The sequence below is a fragment of the Protopterus annectens genome, chromosome 1.part1 (genome assembly GCF_019279795.1).
Source record: "Protopterus annectens isolate FY-2018-M chromosome 1.part1, PAN1.0, whole genome shotgun sequence".
NCBI lineage: Eukaryota > Metazoa > Chordata > Ceratodontiformes > Protopteridae > Protopterus > Protopterus annectens.
The window spans coordinates 1,224,906,839-1,224,928,621 of record NC_056726.1 but is presented as its reverse complement, the minus strand read 5'-3'; the positions used below and the strand labels follow the sequence as shown (position 1 = coordinate 1,224,928,621).

The following is a 21,783-nucleotide window of genomic DNA, read 5'->3' as shown; positions in this document are numbered from 1 at the left end:
TGTACCTCAATGTGTTAAAAAGATTAAGCTTCCCTTGTTATGGTCTATCCTAGCAGTGGCTAGGAAAATAATAACTAGAAATTGGATTTCAGATACACCTCCTTAGTTCAATGAATTTAAAATGTTATGAATATAATGTGTCATATGGAAATAAGCACAATTAGAATGAGAACAACTAGAAAAACATCACATTTTATTGTATGGGATAATTTACAAAATTTGTTAAAAAAATTCTAATTTCAATAGCACAGTATTTTAGTTTAATTGATCTGATTGTAGTGGATGTCTTTGTAAATACTTTAGTTGTTTTGTTGAATATTATAATAATACCTATTTTTAATTATTTGTATAAAATTGTTATGATATTTCTCTTATATGTTAAAACAATAAATTTGTTTTAAAAAAAAAAAGAATTAATTGGAGCCTTTAAAATGCATTCCTTTCCAATTCATGCTTTTAAATGTACATGATAGAATATTTAAACAGATGGGTCGATGCAGCTCTCAGATGTATTATGGAGTGAGTACAGATCTTGATAGAAAGGGATACACTGGCAAAATGTCTAATGTTACAGATGCTGCTGATGTGAGAAATGGACAAGCAGATACAGTATAAATTTTGTGGGGGAACAAATGGGGGCACATCAGCGAAAATGACCCTGGTTCTAGCTACTGCTACAGCAGCAATTATAACGGTACTAAGAAGAAATGTTAGTAAACTGGTACTGTTTTCTTCTGAATTTCATAACTTTGCTTTATTTTATATTTGTGCTTCAGACTTTATATTCTACTTGGAACACATCTAGAGCCTGTTTACTGCATTTCCTGTGTTGCACTTGATTTAAAATAATTTTTTTCTGTAAAAACTGCATTTTACCTGATTTTGGCCTAGCACTCGAGTGTGGGGTCATTTATTGCACAGTTGTGATTATTTTGCTGCTTGTGTATTTCTGCTACCTTTAAACTACAACAAAAAGAAGAAAAAAAATCTTGCTTTTTTCCCACTTTCTGAAAGTTGAGAAAGTTCAGTTACAGATTTGCTGTTATGAACTGTTTGGAAGTTTCTAGAAGGCCAGTGCTTGGGCTAAAGGGAAGTCTCTGTGTTCACCAGTGGGAGTGGTTAACACTGAACAGCCTGCCTGTCCCTGGAGGAGTGGTTACTACCTAGAAGCTGTAGTTTTATTGGCCATTTTGGGTCAATTCTAAACTCCTTGATCTCTCTTGAAATGCTACAACTCTCTTTTTGCGCGGTTTTGCGCACCGAGCAGCGTTGGGGAGCGCCGCCTAAACAGATTTAAACTATTCCAGGCTCCACAAAGTCTGCTCTTCACTTTTTCCCTTAGAACTGTTCAAACTCTCAAAGTAATCACTCTATTCTCTTTCTAAAGCCCTGCACTTGCTCAGCTCTTATAAGGAAACACTAACTAACTAAAGCACTACACCCTCCTTGGCTTCTCATAAGTATTAGGCTCCAGATTGGTCCTTCCTGATCAAGTGAAAAATCAGTTCCCTTCCCTAATCTGATCAGTAAAAAAACAGTTCCCTATACTAATCTGGTATGTCCAAGGGTCAGTTTCAAGGTTACTCTCCAGTCCAGCTGGTGAATCTGGGAATTTTGAGGCAATATTACAATTGCCTTATGTACACAGACAACCCTCTCCTCCTTCCAACAAACTCTAATACATGTGAGAGATGCAGTTACACAGCCAAACTGGAGGCAGAGCTCTCTCAACCCAAGACTGGCACAGTCAGTCAGGAGGAAAAGGTAACCACCCGCACCACAAATCCAGTCTCATACAGACCTATTGCATCTGCATACCCAACACATAAACACACAAAAACATACTCAGAGGCTCTAAATAAAAATTTGCCTAAACAGCAAAGACCTCCTAAGCAGATATCCAAGCAACAGCCACCCCTCAACAATACCCACGAATCACATATCTCACAAATTCAGTGTGCCTCACAGTCACAGCCCTTAAGGCCAAACAACACACCAAATACACTTGTTACAGGGGACTTTATTGTCCGACACACTGACGTCCTGCTCACCAGACTGAACAAGGAGAAGGTCACTGTAAGCTGCCTGTCGGGTGCCAGGATCCGCCACATAACGCAAACACTCAGGTCACTCCAAAGCAAGTACAAGTATGACTCTGTCATTGTCCATGCTGGTGTGAATGACCTGAAATGTACCTCCCTGGCTACATGAAAAGAGACCTAGAGGAGCTCTCTGACCATGTAGCCCAGGCTGGTATGACCCTGACCTTGAGTAGCATCTTGCCCTCACCAAGAATGATGCCACAGTATAAAGACAAAATGATCAGTTTCAACAATTGGCTAAAGTATTGGTATCATTCAAAGGGGATCCAGTGTCTGTCAGCCTGGGATGACATGCTCGACAAGCCACGTTGCTTCACTACGGACTGCTTGCACCTGTCACCCTTAGGCTTTCGTATACTGGCCAAGGCTCTTGCCACCCCCATAGTGCCTTTTTTAGGCAAGGCTCAAAGGACAAACCCACCTCCATAGACAACCCAAGGATAAAAAATGTAAAGGTAATGCTACTCATTGCCAGAAGTCTAAACCTCAAGATGCACGCACTCGAGGCTCTCCTCAGTATGGAGAAAATCGATGTTTGTGCAGTAACAGAAACCTGGTCAAGGCTCCTGAGAGCACCCCAGCACTACCAGGTTATAAATCATACCATGCGTTTCTGCCCCAAAACTCTGACCGAAGCACAAAATGAGGGGGAGTATCTATATTCATCAAAAATACCTACACCTCCAGGTTAGTGACACTGCACGAAGCATTGGAAACCATCCATGTGCAACTAACAGCGGGCAAAACTGCCTTTCAGTTTGCAGCCTGCTACAGAACACCCTCCCTATTACAGGAACCCCACTTGGCATATCTGAGAACACTGGAGAATATGAAGGTCTCTCCAAACACTCTGTTATTGAGTGACTTCAACTACCCAAGCATTGACTGGGAAAACTACTCAAGCCCAAACACCCTCGCCCAATGGTTCCTTGAATTTATAAACTCTAACGCAATGGAACAACTGGCCACCACTCCCACAAGAGGGAACAACATATTGGACCTGGTCATCACCAACATGGGGACTCTATGTTCCACACCAGAGGTAAACCCTTCATTGGTAAGATCAGACCATAAACAAATTTCCCTGGACATCCATATCCCGTCCCCACCCCCAGCCAAGGAAATCACTGTAAAGAATTTCCCAAAAGCCAACTTTGCACTTTTCAAGACTGAGGTGGAATCCTTCAAAGCCCCTGGGCCACAGGATAATACAGCCCAATCCGCAGAATCCTTTACAAATGCATTCTATGAGCACCTGCAGGAATGTATGGATCGGGCTATCCCAAATAAAACCAAGACTCACTCTTCCAAAAACAGGAGACCGGTCTGGTGGACCCCGGCCATAAATAAGGTATACAACAGAAGGAGGAAGCTACTACATGACTGAGCAAAATCCCAAAAAGGGAAGGCATCTCTGATCAGTATTAGCAAGAAACTTTGATCCCTCATAAAATCATCAAAGGCCAGCTTTGAAAGAAAAATTGCCCTAGACACTAAAGATAATCACAAGGCCTTCTTTAGTTATGTCAGGAACATGGGTGGAAACTCCCAGATATGCTCTGAATTGTTGCATAACGGTACAAAATATACCGAACCTACAGACGTAGCCAACATCCTGGCAGACAGATTCAGCGCAAACTCCCCCCCCCTTCCCCCACAAAGGAGCAAATGCCTATCGCAACTGAATGTAACCTCCCTGACATCACAGATGCACAGGTGAAAGCTGCCCTCTCCAAAGCAAAAAACACAGCATCTATGGGACCGGATGGTGTCCCAGGTTGTGTTTTACACGAGCTCCAAGAAGAACTGAACCCTCACATTAAGTCACTGTTCAAATTTAGCCTTACTACAGGATATGTACCCAAAGAATTGCGTACAGCTACAGTGGTCCCACTCCACAAAGGTGGGGCCACAACGGACCCCGGAAACTATTGCCCCATAAGCCTGACTAGTCTGGTCTGCAAAGCTATGGAGCTTATTATCATGGAACTCATAAACAAAGACATTGGGAGCCTCCAGACACTGGACCCTACCCAATTCAGCTTTAAGGGCAGATCTTGCCTCTTAAACCTAGTTGATTTCTTTGAAACATTTACCAAAGCCATAGATGAGGGCAAGGTAGTCCACACAGCCTACCTGGACCTCGCAAAAGCCTTCGACACAATACCCCACTCGGGCATCATAAATAAGCTTACCAGCTTAAATATCAACCCCTATATCACAAGATGGGTTGCAAACTGGCTCAGAGATAGAACCTACATGGTCAGAATCGCAGGTGCCATGTCCGAATCCAAACCAGTTACAAGTGGCGTCCCACCGGTCTCAGTTCTGGGACCTCTCTCTTCGGTATATACTTCTCTGAGGTTCAGGCTAACACGGGGGGATTATGGTTGACAAAGTTCGCAGATGACTGCAAACTGGGGACCATAATCGAATCTCCAGCTGACACAAGCATCCTCCAAAAGGGTCTCACAGAGACGGATGCTTGATGCCAGAGCCACGGCCTCAAGCTAAATGCTAAAAAGTGCATAGTCATCCCCTTTGGGAAAAACAAGGTGCCCACAAATTACCACATAGGTGGTAATCCATTAATCTGGAAGAAGTAATTAGAGATTTGGGGACCAACGTAGATAGTAATCTCTCCTTTGATAATCACGTTGCCAAAGTGGTTAGAAAGACCTTCTATATAGCCCACCTTATCACTAAAGGGTTCGCAACTAGATCGAGAGGTCATTGTGCCCCTCTACTCGTTACTCATCAGGCCCATAATTGAATACAGTGCCCCTTTTGGGATGTACCTTACCCGACACCTGCAGCTACTGGAGAGACTCTAAACGTACCTCGCCAAGAGGATCATGGGCTACAAACAGATGTCCTATGCAGCTCGACTAAAGAAACTCCAGCTCTACTCAGTTGCTTACCGCCTACTCAGAGGCGATCTATGCCTGATGTACAAAGCCATGTCAAACCCAGAATTAATGGACATGCTCCACTTCAAAAAATCCAAGTCCCTTAGAGCTACATGCTCCAGGGACCTAAACCTCAGCACAAAAATAAATAGGACATGCTAGAGGGACAGATTCATTTCCCAGAGACTCCCTTCACTCTGGAATAGAATCCCAATTCATGTTAGACATACACGCTCCAGGTTCATTTCCCAGAGGCTCCCTTCACTCTGGAATAGAATCCCAATTCATGTTAGACATACACACTCCAGGGACCTAAACCTCAGCACAAAAATAAATAGGACATGCTAGAGGGACAGATTCATTTCCCAGAGGCTCTCTTCACTCTGGAATAGAATCCCAACTCATGTTAGACATAGCCCCTCGCTGACCCTCTTCAAGCAAAATCTGGACGCGTGGATGGGAAATCGCAAATTCACCCCTGGGATCTCTTCTGTGTCCCTGCTAGACAGAGGCACAGTAAACTAATCTTAAAGGGTACCTTCTGTGACCTACTTTACAGAGGCACAGTAGGCTAATCTAATAGGGAGGCGGAAGCCAAATACACTCTGGCTAGGCTTATAAATGCCCTAGGGCAGATAGCCTAGTATCTACCTATGAACCTATGAACCTATAACAAATTCTATATTTATGAATATGGAAAGGGCCTTTATAAAAGCACCAGCTTCACAGAAATGAAGACTGCATTCAAATCAGCTATCAACCAGTAATTACTCAAAGCTCAAAAAGCTTCAGCATGTAATACACACCAGTACCTCCTAGGTCTTACCCACAATGAACACAGGTACTCCTCCTCTGCTGTTCTTTCGCAATATTGACAAATGTCAGCAAACAACCTTCCTTTTCTGTCTAACCAAACATACACATGGATGAAGAAGGGAAATGCCTTGTACTGAAACACCAAATGACGGGATGAAAAACAAAGGCAATATTTTATGTGATGATGTAAAAGGGGTTGTGGTTGGGTGGATCTAATTCTATAATCTCCAAAAAACAGAGGGCACATCACATTTGCATTTCTTTTTTTTTTTTTTTTTTTTTGCACATGCATCTAAAACAATATCATTCAAATGTACGCCAAGAATGTGAAGTGTAGGTGGATAACAATATCTTACAAAACTCTGTCATCCATTTGCTACCAAACAAAAGCTTCAAAACTACACTGCAGTGTTTAAACTTACCTAAAGAAGTCATCATTTCATAATTCTGTACCATCACTTCCCTGTACAGCTTCCTTTTCTTCTCGCTTAGCATTATCCACTCTTCATCTGAAAATGTGATAGCAACATCTTCAAATTTTTCTGGAGACTGAAAAAAGTGAAACATGCTTAAGTATAAAAAGTCAGTACAGTTATGTTCATAGGTAAATATTAAGCTATCAATCTGCAGACTATTACAAGCCAAGCCAATGACCAGAATCACACTCTGTACCTTGAATCTGTGAGGTAAAGACGTTAAATGGGCAACAACTGGATTCTACTATTAAATGCTCCACTGTTCTGTCCTTTTTCTCCCTGTTTACTGTCCCTGCTATGAATAAACAACAATACAACATTTAAAATATTTTAAATTGACTGTTTCTTTCCACTAGAACAGTACCTTACTGTACTTTGGTGGTTTTACTTTAAAAAAAAAACTTCTCATGTCCTGAAAAAGCATGCTGCAGTCACCAATTCATTGGCCTTGATGACATCAATGAATACAGGTAGTTTTCTTGCCAATTCCCTCTCCAAACTGACATCACCACAACAGTCCTAAAAAATACCCAAGCTGTGATGTCACAGCTTCCTAACCCTTCCCCTACCCATACAGAAAGTAAAGGCTAGAACTAGGAAACATTACATGAGCCAAGTCTGCTGCTATGAGCTGTCAATCACAACAGGTAACAGATCAAATTACCCTTGACACTTTGAAAGCTAGGGAAGTTAGGTGTGAAGGGCAATGGGAGAGGAATCAAAGCAGTACAATTCAGGCTTCATAAAAGACTGCAATTTAGCCATTCTAAAAAGAAGCAGCAGTAAAAAGCATGTTGAAAGTCTGTTCTGTGGCATTTGCAGTATTTGTGTTTTAAGAAGTCATTGAATGGCATGGACTGAAAGACAGTGTATACATGTAAAATCAATGCAGTGACTGGAGCTTTAGGAAGAAAGAAACCTGCGTGATGTCATTTTTTTTTTTTTTTTTTTTTTTTTTTTTTTTTTTTACAGACAAGCACTGCATTCTGGGATACATAGAGGCAGACTAAACAGTCAGGATCATTTCAAGATGCTAGATCCCATGTGGTCAGACTCATTAAGTATAAAAATGTTTAAAAACCTGTAAATAGTCCCACAGTGGTGTTAAAATCTAGGAAACACCAATCCATGATGACAAACTTTTTTTTTTTGTCTGTGGGTGTGGTTCACCTTTAACAATAATGCCATCCCCTCCCCTAAACTCTAGTCAGTTTGATTTTCAGATCCAAACTAAACTGCATTAAGGAAAATACTACTGCCACCTGCATATTATATCAACCCAGAGGTTTCCTTTCACTCTTTAATATAGTTTATGTGCCAAAACCCAACCTGTACTTAGTTTCATTCTTTTGCATCAGAATCAAAGGAAAGTCCATCCATCTTTTATAAACCTATCCTCAATCATGCTTTATCATAGGAACTTCCTCTGCCTTTACAACACACCACAGAATTGGGGACAACTGTAGTTTTCTCCTATTAGGTACTGCCCACATTCTTTCATTGGCGGTAATCATTCTTGCTGATGTCATCAGCTGCTATAAAAATATGCACAGAGATGTGGAACTTTTCTCCATTGTCTTTGTTGCTGAGAGGGAGATTAATAGTACCAGTACATATAGTTGACAAGTACCAGTACACATAGCTGACAACATCTGTTTTGGATAGTGAACCAGTTATTAAAGCCAACTGCAGTATCTTTTTTCATATAGCAGCATTTTAGTCTTAATGCACAACAAAGAGAATACCTACTAATTTATCATGCTCAAGGATTATACTTTTGATGACATTTAGTGTGCTACAATGCAAAAGATCAAGGATGGTAGCAATGCAACAACAGGTAAGGGCAAATGTAATGTACAAAGTCATTTGTGACTCATTAAAAATAAACTATAACACAAATTTTAGAACAGAAGGTCATACTTGTTTCTAAGCAGTACTGTACCACAATAAGAGTAAAGATAGCTTGATAGGAATTATGAAAGTAAATAGTTTTGAGCAAATACAGCACATTTATGCAATATTCAGGATAAAATCACACATCTGCCCACTAAAGTCACTGAGGAATGCCAGAAATTCGTTTTCCAAGCCCATTATATGCTCATTGACATTAGTTACTGCTCCTGATTACACTGATAACTTTGACACCTTGGGAAGAGCAGCTGGCAGGACCTGAAGGACTACAGACTGAACTTTAGAAAAAAACTACAAGTCAGCTACTTTAAGGATTTGAAAACACTATGAATAGATTATAGCAGCTCTAAAAACAATTCCAAATGGGGTACTTAACCAAAAACAAAAAAAAAAAAAAACAGAACCAGGTTCTATAAGCCATGAAGGAGGTCTGTAACTCATGCTAATGTCATCATATTTAAATGGGAAGAAAGATACACCTCACATCCTTATATTTAATATGAAAAACACTAATTGAGTTGCATCACTGGCACCTAGCAGGGTAAAATAAAAGGACAGTATACACAAGTCTAAAATGTAACCTCATATAAGAGCATAATGAAAATTTGAACTGCTGCCCTTGGTATGTGCTTTTAACATCCATCACCAGATTAGACTGCATGCAGGTAATCTACAGAGCTGAGTTTCTGCCTAGCACCCAGGCCCTTTCTCACCACTTCCTCTGAACAGCAGCATCTTCCAGTGTTCCTTGCTCATCGTAACTGCTTTCTACAGAAGTTAATCTCACACACACACACACACACACACACACACACACACACACACACACACACACTTCCGATTAAAGGCTGACAGAAGTTTCCAATTCCCCACAGCTTTTTTTCCCTGGCACAGTAGCACTACCACCATCTGGGATATGCAGCAACATGCCACTCTTGGTTAGCCAAATATGAAACTATACAAATTAATATTTCCACTGGTAGTCGGACCAAATGCTCTAAGTGGATACAGAAACAACACAATACAAATAAACATTTTAAAATAAGGTGAACAGTGCAGTTACAGGTTAGATATGCAAAGAAGGTGCACATATACTATCAAAATAACATTAAAGTTGTACCGAACAGAGTATATTCAGAAAAAATCTGATCTAGAGACAACTCAGCATCATACAGACTTCTGAGAGGTGAGTTTTGCATGGCTTATAAGCTATGGCTATTGAGGAGATACCTATGCTTAGCATACAAGGAATTGTGAGATGCCCCCCTGATGGACCCCCTATATATCAGCCAAACAAACAGTACCACCATTACCCATTCTAAAGACTTAAACCTTGCCTGTGATACAGAGGATCTACTTGAAAGACAGCTATGTATCCCAGAGACTACCACTTCTGTGGAACAGGGTCACCATCCATGTGAAGCAGAGTTCCTCCCTAACCCAATTCAACTGTAACTTAGACAATTGGATGAACAGGAAATTCATCCCTAGTTTGGCACCTATGTCTCTAACGGACACCGGCAGCCTATAAATTGTTTGTCTTACAAGCCCCTGGTTATACTTATCAAGGGTACTAGAACATGTCAGAGATTTGGGATGCATGGTTAGGCTTAAAAAGGCCCAAGTAGTCATTAGCTTAGTACATCCCTGAACCCTGTTTTGATGAACCTTTTGACCATTTGCAAAACAAACAGCATCAGAACTACAAGATCAAAGGACCTAAATTTTGCTTGTGACATAAACAGGACATGGTGGAGACACAAATATGCTTCTCAGAGAATTCCCATTATCTAGAACAGGCTCCCCATCCATTTGGAGCAGAGTTCTTCCATATCCCTATTTAAGAGTAACTTGAACCAATTGAAAGGTAATTGGAAATTAGTCTGGCATCTATGTTTTTGATGGACACAGACGGTCAGTAAATCACCCCATATACAAATCAAATTTGTAGGTCACATTTGGGTTGCACGGCTAGGCTTATAATAGCCCTTGTGGTCATTAGGCCACTATGCACCTATAAACCTATGAACTAAATATCATAGCCATCTTTTACTAAGGAGTTTCTAGACCTAACTAAAATAATTTGTTTACCTTAGAGTAATGTAATCAGGCAGACCTTTTCACAGATATGTCACCAATTTCTTCCAAGCAAATACAAAAGACAGAACAAGGACCATTCTCAAACATTTTTTTCACCCAAAGTCCTCAGTCCTGATATCCAGAAGTCATTGTATAATTTTATTTTGCAGAAAACATTGCATCAATTTATTTCAGTATTTCGCTTTCACATAGCAAAAGTAAAAGGGTAAGAGCTTAGTTACGTTACCGGTAAACAGGACCTCACATACATCTGTCAACTGCCTAAATTCTTAATGGCTGCTTTCTCTTCACAATTCTAGTCAGCTATTTCTTTAAGTCACACTGTACTTACATTTTTATGACCTGCTAGCATGGGAGATGCAAGAGGTTATATTTTACATTTTTAGCAGTAGCTTCACACAAATCCAGTCAGTTCATTTCCTTTTACTTTTGCAGGAGAAAACGGTCACAATGTTACCCTCATTTTTCATACCAAATCAGCTTTCCTCAGCCTGGTACCATAGTAAGATAACAGGCTCATATTGGAAAACTGGAAACATATGTACCAGAGATTGTCCTGAAATTCTCAGGATTGTTTCACAGCAAGAGTTAAGATTAAAATAAATGTAAATCAGATTACTGGGGGGACTTGACCCTAAAACAACTCTAGCTAGAAAAGAACATAAAGTTGTAAAAGTACCCCCAAGAAGAAGAGGGATGGGTAGATATGTGAAGGAGGAAGAAGAATCAGATCCAACACGTTAGTGGAGGATGTATTAAAAAATGGAAAACTGGGGAGTGAAAACTGTTTAGAGTCCCTTTTCAAACTACAGATGAGGGCACTAATGACCTTTTAAACACTTACCAGATTTGGTGGGGGTGCTATAAAAGTGATCACGAAAGCAAGTGTAAAGACTGAGGTAGGCATAAAGACAAAAACAAATTGAAAGGGCTACAGTCTGAATTACAAAACAAACACAGAAAGTGAAATAACACTATACACTTAAAAATGACACATTCCATATAGAACAAATAAATTATGGAGTCTATCTCTACAAAAAGGCTAGTCACAAGTGGAGCTTCTCAGGGACTGGTTGTGGGGCTAGTCCTGTTAGACATTTACTTCTCTGAAGTCAAGGTCAATGTCAGTTGACTCTGGCTGACCAAATATGCAGATGACTACAAATTAGGACCAGTCAGAGAAACCCACACTGGCATTAATGTTCTCCAGGAAGGGCCGACACAGACAAATAACTTGTATCAGATTCATAAACTAAAACAAAAGGCCAGGAAATGCATAACAGTATCCTTTAGGAAGCCACTGACCCCTGATAATCTAGCCTTTGACCATTATGTGTCTAGAGTAGTGAGGAAGTTACAAAGAAAAGCATCTGGAGCCTTTCTCCCCGGGCCTCCCCTGAAAATTGGCTTTGTTCCAAGTCGGACTTTCCCAGTTAACAAATGTTAAATAAATAAATAAATAAATTCTATGTTGTGTAACTTATAAACAAAGGTATGGCATCTAGGTCCAAGGATGACATTATTCCACTGTATTCAGTATTTCTCAAACTGATCAATAAATGCAATATCCCCTTTGGTATGCACCTAACCAAAACACCCAACAACTGAACACCCACAGAGGTTCCTCACTAAATGAATACAAGGCATAAGTAACATGCCCAATGCAGTCTACCTCAAAGTCCTTTCCCTGCATTCTGTCTTCTACAGGCTATTGAGGAGATACCTATGCTTAGCATACAAGGAATTGTGAGATGCCCCCCCTGATGGACCCCCTACTTATCAGCCAAACAAACAGTACCACAATTACCCATTCTAAAGACTTAAACCTTGCCTGTGATACAGAGGATCTACTTGAAAGACAGCTATGTATCCCAGAGACTACCACTTCTGTGGAACAGGGTCACCATCCATGTGAAGCAGAGTTCCTCCCTAACCCAATTCAACTGTAACTTAGACAACTGGATGAACAGGAAATTCATCCCTAGTTTGGCACCTATGTCTCTAACAGACACAGGCAGCCTATAAATGGTTTGTCTTACAAGCCCCTGGTTATACTTAACAAGGGTACTAGAACATGTCAGAGATTTGGGATGCATGGTTAGGCTTATAAAGGCCCAAGTAATCATTAGCTTAGTACACACCCATGAACCTATTAAACCTCAAATAGACAGTCTGACATGAAAAAAATAAAAAAGACTGCTTTATGTAGAGGTGATTATTAGTAAATACAAGGCAAAAGGGATGACTGATATTTAGCAAGGAGATACACGTAAAGAAAAACACAACCACCTTATGCTAAGTCTACAAGTAGTAAAATTTCATTCACAGAAAAATACAAAATTGGAAAAAAAATTGACAACCTTCATGATAATGCAGAGGTTCTGTTTAAAATGGTACTTGAATACTATAGATAGTTTAATGCAGGAAGACATTAGATGTTTATAGTTTGACATAACTCCACCTGAAGTAGAAAGAATTAATATCTGACAGCACAGAAGATTAAGGCTGGGGACTACTAACAAGCAGTTTCCTGTGGTCCATGGTTTAAGTCACACAACCTTAATTTGCTTAGTGTGATTTTCAGAAAATCACTTAACCAGACAGTGCTTACAAATTGGGAAGACTGGGCTAGTTTCCTGAATGGCCTACTGGACCTCATGCCTCATAATGACAGTTCTAGTGGCATATTTTCTACTGCATTTTATGAACTGAAACACTAACAGCTATACAACATTAACTAAACTGTTTTGTAAGACTAGAGAAAATGTGTCATTTCAATGAATATGGTTGGAAGAATACTTGCTCAAAATATAAGATCCCGCAAACTAAAGACTGATTTTATTAAATACAATCGTAAGAATTCTTGCTAAAATATTAAGAGACATGACACAGTCTTACCTAAGTAGATAGACCGTCTAGACTTACACACAACATACAGAATATAGATAATAGCTGAACCCTGACTATTATTCTTAGACTAGAAAGTAGAAACTGAGGATACTCACACGGGCATTACTATATAGGACATTGGAAAAGTATTGGATATGGTCAACTGGAAATTCATGCGTTAAGTTCTTAAAAATAGAAATTTTAGTGACAAATTCATTCCTGGCTTACTTAAAAGTGATCACAAAGGCAAACAAGCAGATTAATTAATGATTATGGGGCAGACATTATGAACATTAGTGTGAATGGTAGACAAGGTTGTCCATTGTCACCTACATAGTGTATACTAGTTCAGCTTGAAGTCAGAAAAGAACTATAAAAAGTTATTCAAGGAGGGAAAGGCAAGTCCTGGTTTAGAATATGTGTCATTTGTATATTAATGGCTGAAAAGTTAGACAAATTCATACCAAGAGTATTAAAATTATTTCAGTATTTTAGGTTCATATGTTCATAGGTCAATGCTAGACCATTTGATCCAGAGGATCATTAGAAACCCAACCGCAATACCCAAATTATAGGTATCCATTGATGTGCCTCCAAACAATCACAAAAAGACACTGTGGGGATATTACAGGCTACTACTACACCACTGATTTCAGTATATCAGTGCTTTAATACGTGACAATTTAGAAACAACAAACATGGAAAAAAAAATAAATAAATGCTTAACTTTGTCACTGCATTTTCATCCCAAACGTTGGGACTTCCTCAGATAACCTCCCAAAAGTTGGGATGAAAATGCGGTGACAAAGTTAAGGGTTTATTCAGTTTTTTCCCTTATTTGTTGTTTTTAAATTGTCTTGTACTATTAAAGGACTGATATACTAAAATCGGTGTTGTAATAGTGGTCTGCAATGCAATATCCCCACAGTGTCTTTTTTGTGATTGTTTGGAGGTATGGTTCACACTACTGACGTCGGGTTTCATTGGTTCGCATCCATTGACATGGCTAATTTATACCATGAAGGCTACAGTGACCATACTCTGGTTGTATTAATGACTGCCCATCCATTCATCCAGGTTATGCTTAAAGATGGTCAGGAGCTACTTTACGTTACATCAAAAGGAATTCTATTCCATAAAAGTGGGATTCTCTGAGATATATCTAGCTGACCGGCAGGTCCTATTTAGTTTTCAGTAGAAGTTAAGATCTCTCAAGCAGGTGTTGTAGGTGTTATTAGTTTTATGGAGGTGCAAGGGATCACATAATACTGGATCCCCTGAGGCTATGTAGGCTAGACAGAGGTCAACTCTCAAGAAACTGTAGGAAATAGAAAAAAGAGAAAAGCCCTTTAAGGCAGTCTGGGTATCTGAACAAAGTTATACCGTGGATTATCTTAGTGAGAAAATGCCAAAGTCTCTCAAGATGGATCATACATATGACCCTGCACATACCAAACAGGCCTTTAAACGCTATTATGGGCCTGATGAGGGAGAAGACAGGGATGATAACTTCCTTACATCTGGAATAAATATGCCTGGTGATTAGTCTTGCAAGATAAAGGATTTCCTAACAGTGGATACATGGCAATCACAGGGCACTTTCATTGAGAATGAACTCTCCAAATCCCAAATGGCAGAATCAGCTTTCAAAAGGGTGTCACCTATGTCATAAGTTCATGGGTATCCAGCATTACCAAAGAGCACAGTGATGCATGTCTTAGGATTTAATCTCAACTCATTGACCAATCACCATTAATCGGTGCATGTTAGTTCTTCCTGAAAAGTTTGAAGTTGGCCAAGTAGTTAGACAGTTCCAACTTGGTCCGCCACAGGCCCTTGTGATGTCAGTCTTAACAGCAGAGAAGTACATACCATAAAGTGGTCCTAGGACCAATCCCTAGAGGACACCACTGTTTTTCAAAGAAAGTGTGCCTCATACACTAACAGACTGGGTTATGTAAGCGATCCAGTTTGCAATCCAGCAGGTAACATATGGGTTTACATTTAGTTTGATTATCTTGTCAAAACATTGGATGGCATCAAAAAGCTTTCTTCAGTTCCAGGTGGACAGTGCTAACCAAACTGCTTGAATCTAATGCATCAGTTATATTTTCAAAGAAGCCAAACAGATTCAGGAGGCAGGGATCAGTAGTGGATTCACCCTTTACAGAATGGAATGAGTACTACAGTTCTCCATTTCTCTGGTGTGAATCCAGTAGGGAGATTGAGGGCGAATATGCTTATCAGTGAATGTACCAGACATGCGAATGGTGCTGACAAGAAGGTAGCATGTCACATTAGCAAGACCCATGGAGCAAGTTGAGACAGCGTTCAGGACCTGCGGTGTGTGGGTTTGCCAGTACTTTGGGGGAAGTTAGGGGAAGATAGCAGAGTAATATAAGAGCTGAATTTGTCCGCCAATAAATTTGCCATGACCTGAGCAAGCAAGTAAGAGTTGTAGTTAAGCGTTAGCTCTGACCATTGCTGGGCATTATACCTTCAAGGTTTCTAACACTGCTGAAGAAGGCTTTGGGGTTATCCCTTAAAAGAGGCAGCAATTCTTAATTTATACTTACTTTTGGAGGATTTAATTTTGTTCCAGAGTTCTTCACTGATATTTTGAGTTCATCTACAGATAATGGATATTAAGTTTACTTTTTTGGGCTATTAGATTATGTGGAGTGTTTAGAATTAAATTATAATTTTTTTGTTCTTCTTTCGGCTTTTCCCGGTTAGGGGTCGCCACAGCGTAACTCTGGTCCGCTAATGATTGGCAGTAGATTTTTACAGTGCCGAGGTGCCAGCTCAACACCCAACCTTCAACAAAGGCACACCCTCTCACACATCTTTCGGATGCCACGACCGTGGGGAGGACATGCAGACTCCACACAGAAGGCGCTCCAGCCGAGAATCGAATGGGAGAACCTCTTGCTGTGAGGCGACATGACAATATTTACTAGAGTAGGGGAGAGAATTTAGGTAAATGGGGTAAATACAAGAGAAGTCTACACAGTTTAATGAGACTTCATAACATGAATGGACATTAAAGATACAATTGAGTAAGAAAGTCCAGAAAACTGAAGGGAAAATCATGGACATTACTGCAAGACAAAAGTATAAAAATCAATACTCAAGTGGGAAGAATTCAGTCAGTTAAGGTTATTATCTCATCAAGTGTTTTTTTTTTTGTTTAATATGATACAGCATTTAACCATTCCACATGGCCATGACTGAAAAGGTAAATATACAGAAAATTAGGAAATCTGGAAAAAATTGAAATAAAGCAATAATAGCTCTATAAACTATTAAAAAAACTATGGGAATTGGAGATGTCACACTACCCAACATAGTAATAAAGCAATAAAAGAATCCAGGGACAGAAAAACAGTACCCAATATAAACAGCCACTTTCAAACTGGGTGAATGGGTAAACGAACAAGCAGATCTCCCAAACTAGGGATATAGCGAATGGAACCAAGTTTATATAAAAAAACTGTACTGACTCAACCTGAGTAATTTGGAGTGATAATGGTACCACTGGAAAGATGGAATATGAAGTATGAAATGAGTGAGAGTAAACTGAAAGTTGTATCCTGCGAGAAATGGAAGAATGCTGGAAAAGGCAGAGGTGCAACAACATATGTTGACTTGCAGATAAACAGCCATGTTAGATATGAATTATTTGATTAATGGGAAATAATAAAAACAGAGTAAAAGTTACAAACTGGAAAAAATACTGCATAGACGTATCCTACAAAAATGGATATTGATTTGGGATCAACAGAGACTATTAGGTGTATTAGCCCATTTAAGAATGTTTAAGGAGAAAAGGAAATAGAAATGAAAATACTACAGAAATAATTCTCCAAAGCATACAATGTGTGCATGTTTTTGTCTGTATTAATCAAATATATTCTGAAGATGGCATACTACAGATGAGGTATGATGTTTTGGGAAAAAAAAACATGAACGTCATGGAAATTTTAGATATTAAGTATTTGGGATGATAAAAAGGGGCTGCAGTAAAGGACTGTAAGAAAACAGGGCTGTTCTTTGATGTGCTTAAACTGTATATGTCTGAACAGTAGAAAATGATGTAACAGTACACTCAGACATACAAGAGCTTTGATACTGACACACTGACGTTAATGAAAAAAAAAACTCAGTAAAGTATACACAATGGAGGGACAGAAACAAAAGTTCTCCCAGACTGGTCAGAAACCTTAAAATAACAGTCTGGATTCAGACAAATTTAACATTGTAAGACTATGTTGGATTTGACCGTGTAAATACTGTATATTATACTTTTGAAATGAACTTTACAAGATTTTTTGTTGAAAAGTATTTAAATATATAGTAATAAGTGTAGTGGATATTAGCTATATCTTGGAAATACAGCATTTTGGCATTTGGCAACCCCCACTCTGTTTTCTATACTACTGGTGAGTGAAAACTAAATGGTGAAGTGTAGTAAATTACCTTGGAGTCCTTGCAGCGGATAAACTTTCATTTGATACTCATACAACCCATTACTATCTGTAAAGCACAAGAATTGCTCACCTGATCCTACATGGGATTGAAAGCCATGCCACTGAGGTAGTTCTTACCTAAATAGAGCTCTTACCTGACCAATTATTGAACACTGTGCCCTGTTCTGTCACCTACTCACATGTCATCTGTTAAAAATTGAAGAAGATCCTTCACAGACAGAACTGAAAGACATTAAAGCATGTCTTACAGACAAAGACTACAGCACCTCTCTCTCATCTGTAGCTTAGTTATTACATTTTAACAACTATATTTCATGCCAACATTATATAAATTGCTCAGTTCCTGCCTTCATTTAAACTTCACCCTTCCTGAACTTCTGCAGGCACAGTTCTTACACATTCCATTTATTTCTATGTTATTTGTTCCTTCTCATTTCTAAGGATTCCTACACCAATTATTTTACCTCTTTTGCAATATTCAATACTTCTGTTATAGTTGGTTTAAATTTTGATTTCCACTTTCAAGTAACTGCTTTTTTGGCAGTGAATAGTATTAAGCATAACCCAAGGTAAGTGTCTGAAGTCTGTTTGGGGTATAAAATACCTGTGCAACACTTTGATCCAAAAATGTCAAACCTTCTGAACTTTGTTGTATACTTGAGAGCCATGCAATTTTCTCCCACTATTCCTTTGTACACTGTTTTTCCATTCTCTCTTCTGAATCTTTTCTATCCTCTTCTGATTGGTATTCAGTTACCATGAAATGCTTAATATGCATTAATAATTATCCCTTTCAGCAGCAGCTTCTGTTCTAGACTCAACCTAAAAACTCATGAAGAACTGAGATTTCACTTAGCATTCCTCATCCCTTTCTCTTTACCTATATTTTGCTGTCAATCCTCAGTAGGGAACAGAGTTTCTAACTTGCAGTCCAAACTTCTGCTTGGAATCATCCCACTCGATTATCTCCCCCCCATAGTTATTTGCTCTCATTATGTTGGTTCCTTTACTAAATTTTCTCGAATAAATTCCAGCCTCATCTTGCCTATTTTCTACAACCCTACTTGCAGGTCACTCTTACTGGTACTCTCTCCTTTCTCCAGTCCTGTGTTGGCTAAGTTCTTCGAATACTTTCTACTACTTTATAATTAAAATATTTTATATGGCTGTTGCTATTTTCCTTAACGGCCTGCATCAAAAAGTCATCTCTCTCATTATTTCTTGAACCCCCCCCCCCCCCACACACACACACACACACACACACACACACACACCTTTCATTACCACGTCTTTCCTCTTAGATTTGAAACCTTCTGCTTGTATTATGAAGAAGAGCCTTAACCATGTAGATCTAAACTACTCCCTCAAATCATGTAATCATAAACCACCTTGCCCTATGGAAAGAAACAAATTATCTCATTAACTCTTCTCCTCCTCCCTTCCCAAATTTCAAACACTCTAAACTATGGTCAATAACTTCTGCTCTGTTTGTTAAAAATACGCTTGACCTTTTTATATAAAACTAGAGAGACTAAAAAACACTTTCACTGCTTGTATCTTACTATTCATATCCATAATCAAGAGATTCTTACTTTTCAATTTTTATTAAATTTTGTTTAGTCTCTCCCCATATCTAGTCATTCCAACTTCTCAATTTTTGCATTTTTTAGTCTCTTCAAACATATATTTAGTGGCCAAAACAGAACAGTTTAGAACTCACACTTAAATACTTTATCCTATCATGCCGTCATAGATTTTGTGTTGCTATAGCCGTTGTTGAATCTTCATTAATGTTATACCCTGAAAACAATTGACACCGTCTCAAGTGTTCTACAACACTGAAATGTCCTTTTCTGGATTTATCCAGTACAAAATAATACCATCTGCAAGTAAAGCTAACTTTCCTCATTATCATACCAGTTATATCTTTGAATTTGTGAGTTCTTTATTTTTCCTTGACAATAACTCCAAATATAAAGCAAATAAAAGGGAGAAATGACACCCCTGCCTGGTTCCTCTGTTCAAAAACAGCTGATCAGAGCGGAACCCTCCCACCCTAATTCTTGCCTCTAACCATTTATATATCCTCCTAACTAACCTTATTATTCTATCAGGGAAAACAAATGGCAGCATTGCCCTATTCATAAAATCACAGCTGACATTAATTCAATACCTTCTCTGCATCAAGACCCGCCATCAATAATAGTGCTTTCTTACACTCGGCTTCCATCTAGATCATCATTGCTCTGTTTATTTACTACCTGTGTAGGGGGGGCTGGTCCAAAAACCGTTTTTAGCCACGACCCAAAAGGACACACACACAAAAGTAAACATGAATAATCTAGAAACATACAATAAATAAATACAAAAATCAAATGTTTTTATAAAGTGTTTTGGAACATCCATCCTTGTTGCAGATCCTTCTACTTGTTACAGAATCTTACATAAACATTGCGGAGCTAGAGTCAACAGTAAAAGCACATTTGTTTACAATACTTACAGTATATACATAAAGACCCTTTTGAATTTCAACAATTCAAGAAAGAAGCAGGACAATACTTAGGATAACAAAACCAGGAAAGCCTGTCATATTGTCAGAATTTAACACTTCACAGTGAATGGAAGGTCGTATGCCATTTGATGGGATATGGTGTTTACCATTGTCCCTAAAGCACTCAACCCTCTTGTGCAAATGTTTGTAGAAGTCCTTTCTGAATTCAGCGAGAGATTCCAGGCTCCATAATTCAGGTTGAAGTTCTGGTCCATAATGCTGAGCCTAGTCAGGAGAAAGCACACTCTCCAGTAACTATTTTATATGGAGGTCTGTTTAATGTGACAGCTTTCTTGTGGATAATTCATAGGAAAGAAAACCTGGTCTTGGATGGGTAGCTTCCAACTCAAAGGTATCAAATTGTCACCGTTTAGTATTTTGTGAATAAAAAAAACCTACGAGATAAACTGCTCTTTTGGTGATGGAAAGGCCTTGTACACAATATCAAATGATAATTCGTAGGAAAGAAAACCTGGTCTTGGATGGGTAGCTTCCAACTCAAAGGTATGAAATTGGCACTGTTTAGTATTTTGTGAATAAAAAACCTACGAGATAAACTGCTCTTTTGGTGATGGAAAGGCCTTGTACACAATATCAAATGACGAGATCTGCAGTCAACAAGGAAGGTAAATCTGCAAATTTTATTTACGGTCATCTAAAGTTTTGGGGAATTTTTGAGTAAAAGGTAACATCAGGAAGACTGCAGTCCAAATTAGTGAGAACATTTTTGGTTAGGAAAAAGTGGGCTAAAGGGGATAGTAATTAGCGTTTCTACAGCAGAGTTTAATATGAAACAGTAATCATTTGATAAAGTTCTATTAAATTATATCCCAGTGACACCTCCAGATGCATCTGCAGTTATCTCCTATTGACACCACTACATGACAAACATTGCTTGCTCATATTTGCATCGATAATTCCAAAACCATGCAATGTACAAGGTTTTAAAAGATTTCATCTTAAAGCTTACACAATGGCAAACTCAACTGCATTAATATTTGACCTCTGTCTAGTGCAGGTAAAGAGATATTAACTGTTGTTTTTTATATTTATATAGATATAGTTTTCACAGTTTTCTAAATATTTCAACAACCAAGTTGTTGTTTCTTTCGGCTTATCCCGGATAGGGGTCACCACAGCGGAACTCCAGTCCACTAATGTTTGGTAGTGGATTTTTACGTGCAGAGTTACCAGCCCTGACGCACAACCTTCAACGAAGGTATGCCCATTCACGCATGCCTCCACACAGAAGACGCTCTAGCTGAGAATCGAACGCGACAACGTCTTGCTGTGAGGAGACAATGCTACCGCAGCACCACTACCGCAGGTATCTCAACAACCAAGTAAACAGACAGAACTCCTTAGCCTCATATGAAAACTCTCAGTTAGATGAATAACATGCTGCTGACAGTATGTGTGTAACTTGAGTGGTTGCTGAGATATTGCAAATTGTTTACAATATATTACAAGCATAATAGTTAGTGTTTACTGTGACTTCTACAATTCAGTTTAAGACCTAGAACCTAAAGAATAGTACCA

General features: G+C 38.9%; 1 protein-coding gene across 3 annotated transcripts in view; it reads right to left on the bottom strand.

The window, feature by feature from the left end:
- Window positions 1–21,783, bottom strand: part of LOC122809419 (zinc finger protein 501-like) — a 115,692-nt gene that overhangs the window by 42,713 nt on the left and 51,196 nt on the right. For all 3 annotated transcript variants that reach the window (XM_044080908.1, XM_044080919.1, XM_044080928.1), the window contains exon 2: window positions 6,250–6,376. In XM_044080908.1, the coding sequence (XP_043936843.1) occupies window positions 6,250–6,376 (127 nt within the window). The remainder of the gene's footprint in view (window positions 1–6,249; window positions 6,377–21,783) is intronic.